Raw genomic sequence first — 16,715 nt, forward strand, 5'->3', positions numbered from 1 at the left:
TAAAAATATTCCTCAAATGCTGTGTAAATGCTTTTGGTTTTATATCACTGTTTCCTGAAGCTAAAAATCTTTATTATGTAGAACTTAACATTCAGACCCCTCAATGATAAATAACAAGTAATGTTCACCAATATAAAAGATAAATATATTTAATTATATATGTGTTCCAAAAACAAAACACTTCAAGAATATTTCATTTACTTAGAGAAAAGTACACAATCAATATCAAATTCTTTCAACTTTAACATTTTTATATGTCAAATTCTGGGCTATTGTTAACACAATCTGTTTGTTTATGATTGAATCCAATAACTACAAACATTACCTATTTTTTTGTATCTCTGGATCCCATCATTCCTATGACTCTACCAGCCACTTCTAAATTTTCTTCCATGTAACTCATCTGCTTTTCTAAAGTTCTTCCATTTCATCACATCCTTCATATCCTGCCCATCTATTCTTCCTCCTTGTGATTTCATCCTTTCTCTCCTCTACTTCTAACTGCCTATCAACTGCCGGTGCCTCTCATTAGTTCTTCCTACTCCCTTATTCCCAATTTCCTTTTCTTCATCCAAGCTAGGGCCTCTGCCAATTTCCTGCGTCTGGGCTGTTTCTCCAGCTCCTTTCAATCTACCAGTGTCTCTAATGTTAACTACACACCCATGGATGACTGGTGAAGCTTAAGGACTGAGCTGAGGTGGGCGGAGTCATGGATTATTGATATTTAAGTTCGTGGGTACGGGTCCCCCAAAAGTTGCAGAGCCTGTTTTATTAAGATAAGAAACAGAGTAGAATGCAGACTGACTACTGCTAAGCTCCACTGAGGAAAAGTTAAGCAATTAGAAAGACTGCACTAAAGAAAATCAGGACAGTTGCCCTTCCTGGAGCAAGAGATATTGGGCTTGAGCCTGAATAAAACCAGTACAGCAAAGAGAGTGCAGGAAACTCATCAGTTTCACCAGAATCCAATAACTATGGGTTAGCTGAGGAAAATTTCAGAAGAGGTTTATTTTCCAAGCTAACACACATAAGACATTCTTTAGGGCTTCTTAGAGGTGTTTTACAGTGTACTAGCATATTCTAACTGACTCTAGTCACTTATTGAGGACCTAACAGTTACCACATATCGTGCTATTAACTACTCTTAGCCTAGCCTATCACTGTATTTTACACACGATTTTATATATAAATTACTTCTAGAGAAAAATCACTGATCTAGTTAATGTCTCATAACATTAAATGCTATAAATATCCACATTTTAACTAATTTTCTGGGCTCTTATATTTCGAAATGTTTTATACACTTATTAATAGAGTGGAAGAACAAAGAAAACACAATGTTCTCTGATGGTAAAAATAAACTGATTTTTAAAGATCAGATTTAAATGATAGGATCTAATAGAGAAAAAGAAACCAAAACAATTTTTAAAATGTCCATAGAGGAAAAGAAGAAATGAAACTAAAATGAGGCAACCCTAAAATCATAAGAAAGAAAATGAGAAACAAGGAATATCAGTTTTACCTTTACAGCTAAAAACATGAAAGGACACCTAAAAAAATGGACACCTTTGATTTTTTCTTTTCCTTGTAGTTCTTGGCTTCTTCTGCGGCGACACCTGCTGCTTCATTGAGGTACTTGTTACCAACTTTGCTTTCAAACCACTTTAGGTCCACAAAAACTTCACTGAAGTGCTCTCGATCAAACTGTACAGAAATATTTACATTTATTTTAAAATAACGTAAGTATGTTTAGAAGAATACAGACCAAACTTTTAACAGTGACTACTTCTAGGGCATAGGAAATCAGGAGATATTACTTTTTTACATGGGGACTTCATCTATTACTCTGAAAACTAAAAATGAAAAGCAAATAGAAATGAAAATAACTTAGGTGAAATTACTTATACAGAATGACCAACTTGAGTAGAATCACAAAAACTTTTTCTTCTGGTATTATGTAAATGGTTACTGACCATTTATAGCTACCCTGGGACAGGAAAACAAAAACTTCTAGTTACTTACATCTGATAGTTTCACAAGGTATTTCTCAAATCGAGGTAAGTTGAGATGTCCACTTTCATTAATATAACCTAAAAGGAACAAAATCTAAACTTGTACTAAAAGCTGACATTATTTTTTCTAAACCATTCTACAAAATTTTTACAAAACGTTGAGTTTTGACATTCTACTAATCAAGAAAAAACACTCAGTGTTGGACTATGTAAGTGGCCCTAGTTTCTATGAACTTGATGTTACTATAGTACACAGTATGTAAGAACTGAAGGAAAATATAAAAAATTCCAGGTTTACATAGTAATAATCTTCCCAAATTTCCAAACAACACTGGGAGACAGTTAATTAAATTAAATATGTTCTAGAATCTATCTAGGTCATTCATTTGATATGTTAACTTAAGAAAGAAAAGACCAATGTCCTGCTACTCTGTTGATTGACTGATTGATTAGCTGATTGATTTGCTGTGCAGCGTGACTTGCCGGATCTTAGTTCCCTGACCAGGGATTGAACCTGCGCCTTCTGCAGTAAAAATGCAGAATCCTAACCACTGGACGGCCAGGGAATTCCCTGTCGTCTGTTTTATTCAGCATCACCACTATCTGTCAGTTTCCCATTTTAACTTGAAAATCTCTCCCTCATATTAAATACTCTGATGATTATCCATTCAGAAAACTAAATTTCTATGCTTAAATATGAAACGAGCTAAGTGAAACGAGCAACCTCTGCTGGCTTTCTTAAGCCATTTAAGGTGGAGATTAGTTAGGTATCAATAAATGAGACTGCTTAACTGGCATCATCTTCTTTGCTTGTGAACCATTGAAAATTACAACTTTAGAGAGCTTGGCACCTTAGACTAAAAGAAACTCCAAATTCTTTTCCTACTTTAGTTGTGCATGCCATAATCTAATAAACTGAGTGACATTTTTAGGGTTAGTTGAGTGCTAACTTAAAGTAGCTTCAAACAAATATTAAACTTTTCTTACCCCCAAGTTCTGGCAGGATGGTAATATATGTTCCATAAAGAAGAGGCAGTGCATCATGATTAATATGTAAATGAGGTAGATGAGGGATAAAATCATTGCCAACAAGAAATCCCATCAAAATCCAATCATCTATTATCCTTTCAATATCATATTTAAATGTGATCTTGTCCTATGCAATATGAAGAGAAGAGTCAAATCCTATGGAAATTTCTGCATATTCATCTTTGGCCCATGGTTGTATTAATACTTACTTTTAATGCTGAAAACTCATAGTCAATATACTCTCTCATTAAAGACAAGTGTAGAAGGTGAAATGTGGTTTCTTCTGGTGCGCATACCCTGGAATTAGTCAGATGATCAACACAGAGCTTATTATATTTTTAAGGTTCAAGTTTAAAAACGTAGCTTAAAATAGAACATCATTAGAAAATAGTTAATTCTTGTCATTAAGGCATGTAATTTATAGGCAAGCTGCAGGGTAATGTTAAGATAAAAATATAACTACAATTACAACAGAGATAAAGTTCATAGTAATTGGTTTACAATATGCTTTCTGTGGAAGGACTCTCAGAATTGAGAAAGTCTAAGTAATACATAATAGATGTAATAAACCAGTGGGATCTGGTCCATTTAAGGCTGGCCACCAGCAGAAAGCATATAGATAAGTGAGTACATATACTTTTATATCTACTGCAGTACAGTCCAAGGCTTCAATGTTGAGGCACCATCACTTCCTCCTCTTACCTTTTCTGGGCTTGGTATAGGGGTCTATATTCCTGGCTGTGGCCTATACTCCAGGATTAATTACAAGTAAGAATATAAGCTGTTAACAGCATATTAAAAGCATTTATACACCATGAACAAATGGGATTTTCTTCAGGAATGCAAAAATAGTCCAACATAAGAAAATAAATCAATGTAATACACCATATTAATAAACAAAGGGAGAAAAACCCCCGCATAATCATTTAACAGAAAAAGCATACATCAAAATTCAACACTCTTTCATGATAAAAACATTCAGCAAAGTAGGAACAGAAGGGAATTTCCTTAATGTGATTAAGGGAATTTATGAAAAATCCACAGTTAATATCATAATCAATGGTGAAAGACTGAAAGCTTTCCTCCCAAGGAAAGGAATTCTTGTTCCTAAGATCAGTAACAAGACAAGGATGCCCATTTTCACTATAGTTATTCAACATTATGCTGGAAGTCTAGCCAGGGCAAGTAGGCAAGAAAAGAAATAAAAGGTATCCAAACTGCAAAAGAAGAAGTAAAACTCTATTTACAGATGGTGTAATTCTATATGTAGAAATCCCATAGAATCTACAAAAAATAAAAAAATACTAGCACTAAAAAATGAATTCAGCATAGGTGCAGGGTATAAGGTCAACACAAAAATCAGTTGTGTTTCTACATACCAGCAATAAACAATCCAAAAAGGAAATTAAGAAACAATTCCACTTATAATAACATCCAAAAGAATAAAACACTCGGAAATAAACTTGACCAAGGAAGCAAAAGAAAAAGCCAGAGGCAAAAAAACTGAAATCAAAGATACAGAGAACAGACTGATGATTCACAAAGGTAGGGGATGGGGGTGGGTGAAATGGGTGAAGGCGGTGAAAAGGTATAAATTTCCAGTTATAAGATAAAATAAGCTCTGAGGATGTAATGCACAGCAGGTAACTATATTTAAAAACATTATTTTCAATTAAAGGAAAAAAAAGAAGAAAGGAGGCAAAAGACTTGTACACTAAAACTACAAAACTGAAAGAAATTAAAGAAGACATAAATGAATGGAATGACATTTTATGTTAACAGACTGGAAGACTTGATATCAAGATGTGAATGCTACCCAAAGGGATCTATAGATTCAATGCTGTCCCGATCAAAATCCCAACTTTTTTACAAAAAAACCCAGAAAACCTATCTTAAAAATTATTAACCTCAGGAGACCCCGAACAGCCAAAATAATCATGAAAAAGAAGAATATAGTTGGAGGTCTCACCCTTCCTGATTTCAAAACTTACTACAAAGCTACAGTTATCAAAATACTTGTGGTACTGGCATAAAGACAGACATATAGACCAACGGAATAGAATACAGATCCCAGAAACAAACCCTTGCATATATGGTCACGTGATTTTTGACCAGGGAGCCAAGATCATTCAATGGGGAAAAGACAGTTTTTCAACAAATGTTGTTCAGAAAACTGGACATCCACATGCAAAAGAATGAAGACAGACCATTACCTTACACCACATATAAAAATTAACTCGACATAGATCAAAGACCTAAATGTTAAGAGTTAATACTTATAAAACCCTTAGAATAAAATGGGAAAAGGCTTTATGACATTGCATTCAGCAATGATTTCTTGCATATTACACTAAAAAGTACAGGCAACAGAAGAAAAAAATAGATTGGAATTCATCAAAATTAAAAATTTTGTACATCAAAGGATGCTATCAACAGAGTGAAAAGGCAACCCACGGACTGGGAGAAAATATTTACCGGTCATATACCTGTTAAGGGATTACTATTCCTAATTTAATTTCTGTTCTACCTTCTGATATATAGGCAGTATGATTTACCTTTGTGTCTTTTTGCCACCAAACCGAACCTCTTCTCTTAAAAGAGAGAAATGTGCTTCATGACTTGTTAATCCAAGCATAATCTGTTGAAAAATGATGAAGAAATGTTTCTATTCTCTCATTTTTTATAGCATCGGGTTCACAAGAGCAAGCAAAAAACATTTCTATATACAGAACATGCTTACTTAAGGAAAATAATTCATTAGCAAATTAAATGTATAAATATCAAAATATGATACATCTACAGGTTATAAATTGGGTAAATTCTGTGTACCTTTCTAAGAAAAAAATGTTCACTTTAGACTCACATAACTTTTATAACCACCCCACTGTACCCCCATAAAAAAATCCCAAAAATGTTCTCTTGGTTTTTACACCTTTCCACTTGCCATGGAGGAATGGGTAAGGAATTAGGGCAACAGCATTTCCATGACACAAGAATACAGGACTCTTCTGGAGGCCAAGATACCTTTAGTATGTGAAAACTCAGAAAAAACTGGAAAAGGATATTTTCAGTTAATATTCTCACATAGTATTCTAATCCCCAAAGTAAGTCAAATAGTCTAGTGAGCCATATCAACCAATCGCAATGTATATTGTTTATTTTCATTTAATCCTGATTCAAAGAAAATAAAACATTTATGAAGCAATCAGGGAAATGAGAATACTAAATTGTTATTTATATATTAAACAGTGATTTGTTAATTTTTGTTTTATGTGGGATATCACTGGGGTTATCATTTTTAATATTCTCCATCATGAAATATTTATAGATTAAATAATACATGTCATATACTTCAAGAATACGGGGGATGGGCTTCCCTCATGGCACAGTGGTTAAGAATCTGCCTGCCAATGCAGGGGACACGGGTTCGAGCCCTGGTCCGGGAAGATCCCACATGCCCTGGAGCAACTAAGCCCGTGCGCCACAACTACTGAGCCCACGTGCTACAACTACTGAAGCCCACGTGCCTAGAGCCCGTGCTCTGCAACAAGAGAAGCCACCGCAATGAGAAGCCCGCACACTGCAACGAAGAGTAGCCCCCACTCGCCACAACTAGAGAAAGCCCACGCGCAGCAACGAAGACCAACGCAGCCAAAAAATAAATAAATACATAAATTTATTTTAAAAAAAAAAAAAGTCTTAAAAAAAAAAGAATCCAGGGGAGGAGAAGGAAGGAGACAGATGATTAGGGAAAGGAGCTGAAGGTTACTGAAGACAGATGAAGGACACAAGGAGGTTCATTATGCTCTCTCCTTTACATCTGTTTATATTTGCAAATTTCTGTAATAGAAAGTTAAAACAAAAAGCGTCTAGCAAACTTGGGTTATGGAGTCATCAGATCAGGTGGTATTAAAAATTGTGTATTAAGAATGAGGGTAAAAAGGGCCACCTATCCTGATGTCAGCAGAGTATTCATAGCATTAGGGTCAGTCAGGTGTGAACACTAACTATAGAGATCTGTTGATCATAAACTATGGCAAAAGAACTCCTTTTCCAAATGTTTTAGAACTTTGGTAATAGCAGAAGTAACAATCATTATTATATCTCTGATATTTGTTCCCATAGCCAGAAATCTTCTTAAATGTTTTTTTCATTTTTCATTTTTTTTTTTTGGCTGCGTTTGGTCTTCATTGCCGTGCGTGGGCTTTCTCTAATTGTCGCGAGTGGGGGCTACTCTTTGTTGCGGTGCGTGGGCTTCTCATTGTGGTGACTTCTCACTGTGGAGCACAGGCTCTAGGTGCGTGGGCTTCAGTAGCTGTGACACACGAGCTCTAGAGCTCAGGCTCAGTAGTTGTGGCTCGTGGGCTCTAGAGCACAGGCTCAGTAGTTGTGGCGCACGGGCTTAGTTGCTCCACGGCATGTGGGATCTTCCCAGACCAGGGCTCGAACCCGTGTCTCCTGCATTGGCAGGCGGATTCTTAACCACTGCGCCACCAGAGAAGCCCAGAAATCTTCTTTAATTAAGACCAAGTTTCCTAGATATTTTAACTACAATGGCATAAGATTAGAATACAATAAACATTATACCTACCAAGTCAGCATCTAAGCCATAAAGACAGTGTCTGGTGTTTGGATCATGATCTGGCTTTGCCTTCTCGGATCTGATAAATTCCATGATTTTATGTTCTCCTTCTCCAGGAGTCTAAATATAATGTTAAAAAAAAATGTGGTAATATGCTATATTTCTCAAGATTAAATTTAAAAAACTCTTTAAATAAAATAAGATAATAACCTCATGGCCTGAGAAATAGATGGTAACTCCTTGCCACGACTTGTCTGTAGAAATTTTCATATTTACAAAATACTTCAGATGTTCGTGTAACCTGGCCATGAATTCAGTTCCTAAAAATAAGGTTTTTAAAAATTTAATCTGAGAGAGATATAAAAACAGTGAGTTCCCAGTGACAACATGAAATTGGATCTGGGTATCCAGGGAATAGCTAGGTATAAGATCTCCCAAGGAGGTCGAAAGCTCTCTTGCTTATCTTGAAAAGCGAGTAATGTTGTATCTTTCCCAACCAAATAGCACAACTATTTCCAATTTTACCAGGCACCCCAAAATGAAGTTAATGTCAGATGGGGAAATTCAAAAAAGGTTACTGCTGCCTCAGGACTATGCTTCAAATATTTTCACACAAGGGCAGGGTTTCAACACTCCAACAAACTTCAATTTCTCTGCTGGATTCTAAAGTTTTTTGTTTTTTTTTTAAGGCATGTAGCTTCAATAAGATTGCCAATAACAACAACTATTATCATTACTATTTTTAACCTGAAAAATTACTATTAATCTGGAAACTGAGTCTACAATGATTATGTTTCAGGAAAAGCCCAGATAGTCAATAGTCAAAGGCAATAAGTCTTAAACTGTATAATGATAAAACTGGTTATTAAATTGGGCAATGTGTCATTAGGGGACTTAATGAAAGAGAAAACTACCATAGTAAAAATTAATGAGATAGTACGATTATAAGATTTTTTTTCAATGTAAAGAATTATAATGATGTTAGACAAAACTCTAGGAAGGGCAGACTGTGCTGTTGCATGTAAGATTAAACTTGTAATACTGATAAATTAATTCTTCCTTAAAGTCACAGAAATCTTAACAGCCTCTGAGAAGAAGAGTAAGCACTCTAGACGAGGAAAGTGGGTTTCTTCTCCTGAATTCAAGCTAGCTCTATGAACTTGGGTGAACCACAACCTCATCGAGTCAGCTTTCATACAAATAAATGGCAGGAGTAGGACTGATCTTGTAAGTTCCTTCTAGGTCAGGAATTTTGTGCATCTGGGAGAGTCCTGTCCATAGGTGCCCTTATCAGCATCTGTAAATCCCTACAGTGGGTCTCCATAGGGGCATTTATGACCAAGGTGACCAAACCATCTCATGAAGAGACATAACTGGGAAAATAGAGCAAATATAATCCTAAGGACAAAATAAATAGAGGTTAGAAAAGAGAAATAAATTTACATTTACATTTCAAATCTGCCAGAATTTTTCTCTCAGTGAATTTACCTGGTGTAATGCAGTTGGAATCAAATCTGGCCTCTGTAGGAAGAGTTTCTCCTTTTTCTATTGCCTTTTTAATTTTGTCTTCTGCCTCCTTTGCTGACCTTAAATGTTAAGGGGGAAAAGAAGTGCTCAACTTTCTGGAAAAAATAGAGATCTCTACATAAAGTAAACGGTTATTTAGAAGTTTTTGTAACTAAAATACTAATTCATCAATTTTAAGTTCAAAACATATAAGTTTTGAAATGTCTATAATCAATAAAGATGAGCCTCAGAATTGTTTCTTTTCATTTAAAGAACTGAGTTTTTCAGCTAGGGACTATAGAAGTAGAACATTATAACAGTATAAAACTGACAAAGAATGTTACAAATACTTATTATAAAGTAATTCTTTTCTAATCACAAATATACAGCATATTAGTTCTAGAAATAATTTCAAAAGTATAGCATAAACATTCATTATACACACTACATTTAATAATATCAAATAAGTACATCATTAAAATGATCTCTAAGAATATTATATAAAAATAATTATAAAATTGTAATGTATATCTTTGGGTTTCCTCATGAAAACATCTAAAGCGAAAGCCTAATAACATTAATGACATCAGTAGCCAAAATGATCTCATTTTTGAGGCAACAGGATTTACTAAGAAGAACATGATTTTTAGAGTCCGATAGACACAGGTTTGAATACTGGCATCCCAATTCCAATCTGGCTTCTCCAGTAACCCATGTGTGGCACACAAATATGCCACATGGCATACAAGTTAGGAAGTCCTGCTTTATGTACATTTTCTACAGCCTTGTTATTAGCTCTATCTACTGTGCCCTGTGGAATTCTATTTCTGCGATAAACAAACTCTTCTTCGTATTTAACCTCTCTCTCTTACCAACCTCTTCAATATAACAAAGACTCTGAAGATATCAACTCATTTGTAATCTCACCAATGAAAGCCATTCTTTCCTCTTTTCTCCCCTTCCTTCTTTGACTGAAGAAATGATTATTCAATGTTACTATGTGACAAGTTCTTGGGATACAACAAAAAAGAAATGATTCCTCTTCTCGGAATTTACACTCTAGTGGGGAGATAGAAATTAAACAGCCATAATGTCTAATGTAGCTGCAATATAGAGAATGTTTGGGACAGGGGCAAGGCAAAACTATTAAAGTAATCTAGGTAGAAGATTATGGTGGCCTAGGCTGACAGTAGCAGTAAAGATGAAAAGAAGTAAGTAGATATGACTTAGATGTGAGGAATAAGGAAGAGAGAGAAGTCCAATTACTCTTGGACTTTGGAGTTGAGCAGCTATTTACATGATGTTATTCACGGAAACATAGAAGGAAGGCAGGTTTGAGGCAAAGATGAGTTCAGTTCTGAATATATTAAGCCTGAAATGTATCTATGGTATCCAGAGGAGGCATTTAGCAGGCATTTGGATGTATACAAGCTCTGGAAAGAGATATCCACCAGAAAGATAAGTTTGGGAGTCATCAGTACAGATTCAGTACTTAAAGTCATTGGATAAGATATCTTAGGACCCAGGACGGAACCTTAAGAAACATCAATATTTGAGACAAAGCAGAGGAAGAGAATATAACAAGGAGATTAAGAAGGTACAGTCAGAAAGAATTCCCTGGTGTACAGTGGTTAGAACTTGGCACTTCCACTGCCGGGGCCCAGGTTCAATCCCCGGTCATAGAGTATAGTTTCCTGAAGGTCATGGGAAGGAAGTTCAAGAAAGAAATAATGGTCAACACTGCTAAATACCAGAGATAAATGAAGTAATATAAAGACAGAATTATTCTCTAGATTTAGCCCCTTTAAGGAGTCTATTAATAATCTTGTAAGGAAGTTTCAGTGGCACGGTGGGGATGAAAGACAGATGGCAGCAGATTTAAAAGATGGCAGAGATGCGAAGTGATGAGGATTAAAGATTATGAGCGAAGAAAACAGTCGCCATGGAGAATGAGGAAAAGCTGACTGGGGGATTTGGAGGAAACATGGCACACTCGATGCCGCCACAGTACCGAGCGAACGCTTGTGGTGGTTAGGGTCAACTGGCCCTCGACGCCCATTCCTCTCTCCTAGTCTGTCTTCTGATACTGGAGAGGTTGGAAGAAAGCTATAAAAAAATTAAACTCTCAGGCTTCCCTGCAGCTAGGCTTCTGGATATGACTTAGCTTCTTAACCTCTGGATCAGAGCTAAAGGAATAAATTCCTAGAACTACCTGTTCTGGTCAGGGCCTCTGAACTCCTCACCTTCCTGAATGTTGCAGTAGTGATGCCATCAGTGGGTGAGTTCTATGGTGTTGTTCTGGAAGTCATTCTTAAAGGCTAACCTAAATGCACAACCTTTTGGCTTTTACAATGACTTTTATAAGCACCCAATTCTCTGTATTATACTTCTTTCTGCTCAGAATAGTTAAATTTCTATTACCTGCAACTGACTGACACAGTGGGCTTATATAACCCTTTCTCAACACTAGATTATCTAGCCCAGCAGCGTCCCAAAACTAGTTTAACAAATACCAGGGGAATCTGGTAAACATAGTTTCCAGGGCCTAGTTTTTAGAGGTTCAGATTAAGTAAGTCTTGGGTGGTACTTGAGAATCTAAATTTTAGTAAGAGATGGCCCTTGTCTTCAAGGATTTCACAGTTCCAATATCTTCAGTATCTTTTCTCTTTTGATATTTAAATTAGTAGAGTTTACCATCCTCTACCCATTCTCACTGCTAGCCTTCTCCAAGGTACTCTCCCACCTTCCTTGATGATTTCCACATCTGATTCATAGGTGCCCTTTCTACTTCTTTACCTGCCATTGTGATGAAAGGAAAGGATCTATTAGGCTAATGACCTATCAAACTCACTAGACTCAGGGTTTCTTTCCTTCAGTTCCAACAACCCTCTTAACTTTACTCCTGTTACTCATAACAAGGACACTGCATGTTTTCATTGTTATTTAGAAATATTCCACAGGTCCAGGATTTTGACTTTAAAATCCTCTCTGTATACAACTCCTTTTCAACCTTTTGCTTCTACTACCCAAGTTGTACACTGGGCTGATAATATCTCGAGTGTCCTAACTCAGTTCTCTTCTCATACTCTATCCATCCCCTTCTAATCTAATTTGCCTTTCTACCCAGTGGGGACCCATGTTCAAGCAGGGTCAGCATCTAAGCCCAGGGTCAAATTAAATGTCAGTGATATTCTCATTAGAACAATCTCTCAGTTCACTCTGCAGTTCCACAGCTCAGGACAAAATACTCTAGGAACTTTCTCTACTACTACCATTTCCAAATTACCAAGTTTTAGGAAGTCTGAAAAATTTGTGACACAGAACAACAGAGTAACTTTATACAACCCATCATATACGTTGAGAAATGACACCTCATTTGAATTCCTAATTCATTTACTTGATTGATAAAACATGACATTGTAAGTCTGAGATACTCCCACTTCTGGGGGGAAATTTAAGCAGAAAAGAAACGTGAATGGGAGATGCACTGTGTTAAGTCAACTACCTTTGAAGTAATATATTTTATTAATCTAAATAGTATTCTAAAATAAACCATAAATGTTTACCTAAAACGCCTCCCACGCTGCTGGTTCATCTTTGCTCGAGGAGCCACACCGTCAACGGCCATGAAGAACACTTTCCTAGGTTTAATAATGCGAAACAACACCTCCAAGTAGTGAAAAATATCAGTAAAGATTTTATCATCTGAAATTCTGAAGTGAACATCATCATCATTAGGATGGGAACATTGATGTATAATACCATTCATATCCAGGTATAAGTTATCAAATTCAGGAATCTAAAAAACAGAAAAATGATCAAGATCATTATTATAATCAAACACAGATACCTAGACATCTGATCAAAAGCAGGATATAGGGGTTTATTCTTATATAAAAATTGAGTAAACAATCACAGTTGAATAAAGAAAGTAAACAGGAGGAATAAGTAAGACAGAGACATATTATGTGGTTACATTATGCACCAAAAGCTTGATCACATTTACTGTCAGGAAATTATCTACTTATTTAAGATAACCTCAGAAAACACCAAATAAAGCTCTTGGTTGATTTGGTACTCAAAATATTAGTTTCCTTTCTTCCTACAATTTGACATTAACTCCTCAAAGCCTCAATTTCCTCTATAAATGAGTAACATAATGCCCATTTATATCAAAAGGCTATTTGTACATGGTCATTAAAAGGTTTTACAAGTGATTTAAAGCCTTATTGTATATCTGGTTTCACTGAAACAGAATCATTAATTTGGTTATATTAACTTAAAAAGCTTAGATTATGCCAAGAAATTTAGGAAACTTTGAAAACGGATTTGTTTTTTATAGGTGGATTAAATAGTTTCTAAACTTTGGCTAACAGGCATCTACTTTTATAGAAAGGCCTTCATGGTTCTGACTCTGATTGACGTTTCCTCTATTTAAATGTCTGTGAACAAGCACTATTTAAATGTCTGTGAACACTACTGAAACAAATATAAACTAACAAGGAACTAAAATGGGCACAACTTAATATCTAGTGTAATTAAGGGATCTGAGAGTAGTCTGCCTTACATACTAATTGAAGAAAAGTATTTTGAATTTTCAAACATAAAAACATAATGGGCATTTTTGTATAAACTTAATGAAAACTATCTCTGAAACAATTATTCAAATTTTACCATATGCATAGGTAACAATACATTTTCCTGTTATTGAGAAAATAACATGCCTTTGAGTTTTAGGAGTAAAAAGTTTTGGTCTTTGAATCAATGAACACTGTAAAAATACATTTATAAAACACCTATTTACATAGGATTGGACTAAGTAAAAAAAATTTAAATGCCCTTAGTGAGTATTAGACTCGAATGAAATGACAACTGTGATCATGAGGTTTTAAATGTACATTCAAGATTTACTGTTTGTTTCAAGAAATCTAAAAACCTCGATCAAAATCTCAATGTGATTTTTTTTTTGAGGGGGTGGGGTTACTTTACAAAATGATTACAAAGTTTCCTTAGGAGAATAAACATGTAAGAGAGCATATTAAAGGGAGCGTAATGAAGGAAAACCTGCCCTATATGGTATTTTTATTATAAAATAGACAGTTTAATTGAACCAAATAGTTTAGAAGTAGTCCAAATGTACACAGAAATTTAGTATATAAGAGACATTTCAAATCAGTGAAAGAAAGGGATGGGGCACCTAGTTAACTATTTGGAAACAAAACTGTATTTTACCTTATAACAAAATAAATTCCAGAAGGATTAGAAATTTTAATGTGAGAAATGTAAGTAAAACAATTATATACAAATATTTTGGCAATTTTCACGTGGGAAAGTTAGAAATCATAAATCAAACAAATGATGGAGTTGGCTACCTAAAAATGTATTTTTAAAATCTTGTAGGGAAAAAACAGTGCCATAAACAAGCCCAACTGAAAATGACAAAATGCAGGAAAATACTTGCAAATTAGAACCAAGTCAACATTCCTAATGTACAGAACAACCCTCAAATATCAAGTAAGAAAAAGAGCATATGTTAAAAGTAAGTATGGAAAATGCAAAGCAATTCAAAAGAAGAAACACAAAAGTCTAAATGATATGAAAAAAATGTTCAACATTCCCAAATTTCTAATTAAAATGATACATCATCTTCCCCATCATGTTAGCAAAGATTAGAAAGATGGATGTTACCCAATATTGGTAAGGATTTGGAGAAATGCATATTTCATGTTATTAAAAGGAATAGCTGGCATTTATTAGCTTATTAGGTGCCAAACATTGGGCTAAACACATTCATTCTCTCACTTAATTATGGTAACAATCTTAAAAGAGAGATATTTCGATTCCCATTTTATATTAGAGGAAAATCACAGGGCTAAAAGGGAGAGAGGTGGCACAGACATATACCCAATAGTCTCGGATGGGAATATAAACTGGTGTAACTAATATGAAAATATATATCAAAATTTGAGGTGTGAACATCTTTTGTGTGTGTGTGTGTGTGTGTGTGTGTGTGTATGTGCACATCTGTGACCCAGGACTTCTACTATTGGAAATTTATCCTGAGAAATAATCAGAAATGTGCACAAAGACATAAGTACAAGATTATTCATGGCAGTATTGCTCGGAAAAGATAAAAAATTATATTATGTAACAAATGGGAAAAGAATTTGAAAAAGGATATGTGTCAATATATGTGTAACTGAATCACTTTGCTGTACACCTGAAACTAACACAACATTGTTAATCAACTATACTCCAATATAAAATAAAAAGTTAAAAAAAAGAAAAGATAAAAAATGAAAACAATGCCTAATAATATAGAAAATTGATAATGGTACATCCACACAAGGGAATACTACAAAGCAATTAGAAATTATAATATAGATTCATATTTGGCATGGGATAATGTACATAATACATATGGTCAAGTGACAAAAGTAGTTTATAAAACAGCAGGTAAATTATTATCCCACTTATTGAAAATATTTATCTACATATGTATCTGCACAGAAACTGGACCATAGTGTATGGGCAATTTGTGGTTTCTTAGAATGGTAAATGTTATTGGTCAGAGGGTTTAATTCTTTTCCCCCATCTACCTCCAGTAACGTAGGACATTGAGTAAGCATATAGTAGACGTGCAACTTCCCCTTGGATTTTCTGTATTAGGCTTTGTTTTTTGTTTGTTTGCTATTTTATAATCTTTCTGTAATTTCCACATTCTGGTCTAGTCTATTGTCCTCAACTTTAAGGAAAGTGCTTTTTAAAAAAAATAATGTTTTGCTTGGTTTCATCCCTCCTCCCTCTCCTTTCCTTCCTTTCTTTCTCCCTATTTACTTATTTACTTAACTCCTTACACTCCCAAGCCTTCACTGAACAAGAAATATGCTAACAGTAAGATAAGACTGCACAAAGTATTATATATCTCCGTATTTTTGGATCCTATGGTACATAATTTTTATATTCAATACAGATTTATGAAATAACTATAATTTTATAGTCATAATATACTTCTACCAAACTACTGGACCACTTGAACTAGGCATCAAAAGTAGTTCTAGGTGTGTACACATTCAAACACCAATATAAGTCTTGTATATACTATCCATGTCAAGAATTCTCTAAAATAGGAATAGAGTTAAGCTCTACTATTTGTTTGTGTCACCTTTCTTTCTTTTTTCTAATATTACCAGCCACTGGTGCTTAATGCCTATTTCTATTAACTTATTTGAGGTTGCAAAATGGTGATATTCTATCACTTCTTTTTTTTATTAATTGTAATACTTTTATAAAGGGGATCATTCTGCCTCGTGGTTACCCAGTGGTACAGGAAAGGTTTTCAAAATTGGGAACTGTGGAGCTTCCCTGGTGGCTCAGTGCTTGAGAGTCCGCCTGCCGATGCAGGGGACACGGGTTCGTGACCCGGTCTGGGAATATCTCACATGCCACGGAGCGGCTGGGCCCGTGAGCCATGGCCGCTGAGCCTGTGCGTCCGGAGCCTGTGCTCCGCAACGGGAGAGGCCACAACAGTGAGAGGCCCACGTACCGCAAAAAATAAATAAATAAATAAATAAATAAATAAAATA

The 16,715-nt window shown here is 35.1% G+C and overlaps 1 protein-coding gene across 6 annotated transcripts in view; it reads right to left on the reverse strand.

Moving 5' to 3' along the window:
• XRN1 (5'-3' exoribonuclease 1) overlaps window positions 1–16,715 on the reverse strand; it is a 102,018-nt gene that overhangs the window by 80,673 nt on the left and 4,630 nt on the right. For 5 of the 6 annotated variants that reach the window (XM_032630213.1, XM_032630211.1, XM_032630212.1 and 2 more), the window contains exons 2-10: window positions 12,696–12,928; window positions 9,112–9,209; window positions 7,834–7,943; window positions 7,633–7,743; window positions 5,597–5,679; window positions 3,251–3,338; window positions 3,000–3,168; window positions 2,023–2,090; window positions 1,567–1,704 (exon numbers count right to left, since the gene is read on the reverse strand). In XM_032630213.1, coding sequence (XP_032486104.1) covers window positions 1,567–1,704; window positions 2,023–2,090; window positions 3,000–3,168; window positions 3,251–3,338; window positions 5,597–5,679; window positions 7,633–7,743; window positions 7,834–7,943; window positions 9,112–9,209; window positions 12,696–12,928 — 1,098 coding nt within the window. The remainder of the gene's footprint in view (window positions 1–1,566; window positions 1,705–2,022; window positions 2,091–2,999; window positions 3,169–3,250; window positions 3,339–5,596; window positions 5,680–7,632; window positions 7,744–7,833; window positions 7,944–9,111; window positions 9,210–12,695; window positions 12,929–16,715) is intronic. The other variant, XM_032630214.1, reaches the window with a different exon arrangement.

The sequence above is a fragment of the Phocoena sinus genome, chromosome 4, assembly GCF_008692025.1.
Source record: "Phocoena sinus isolate mPhoSin1 chromosome 4, mPhoSin1.pri, whole genome shotgun sequence".
Taxonomy (NCBI): Eukaryota; Metazoa; Chordata; class Mammalia; order Artiodactyla; family Phocoenidae; genus Phocoena; species Phocoena sinus.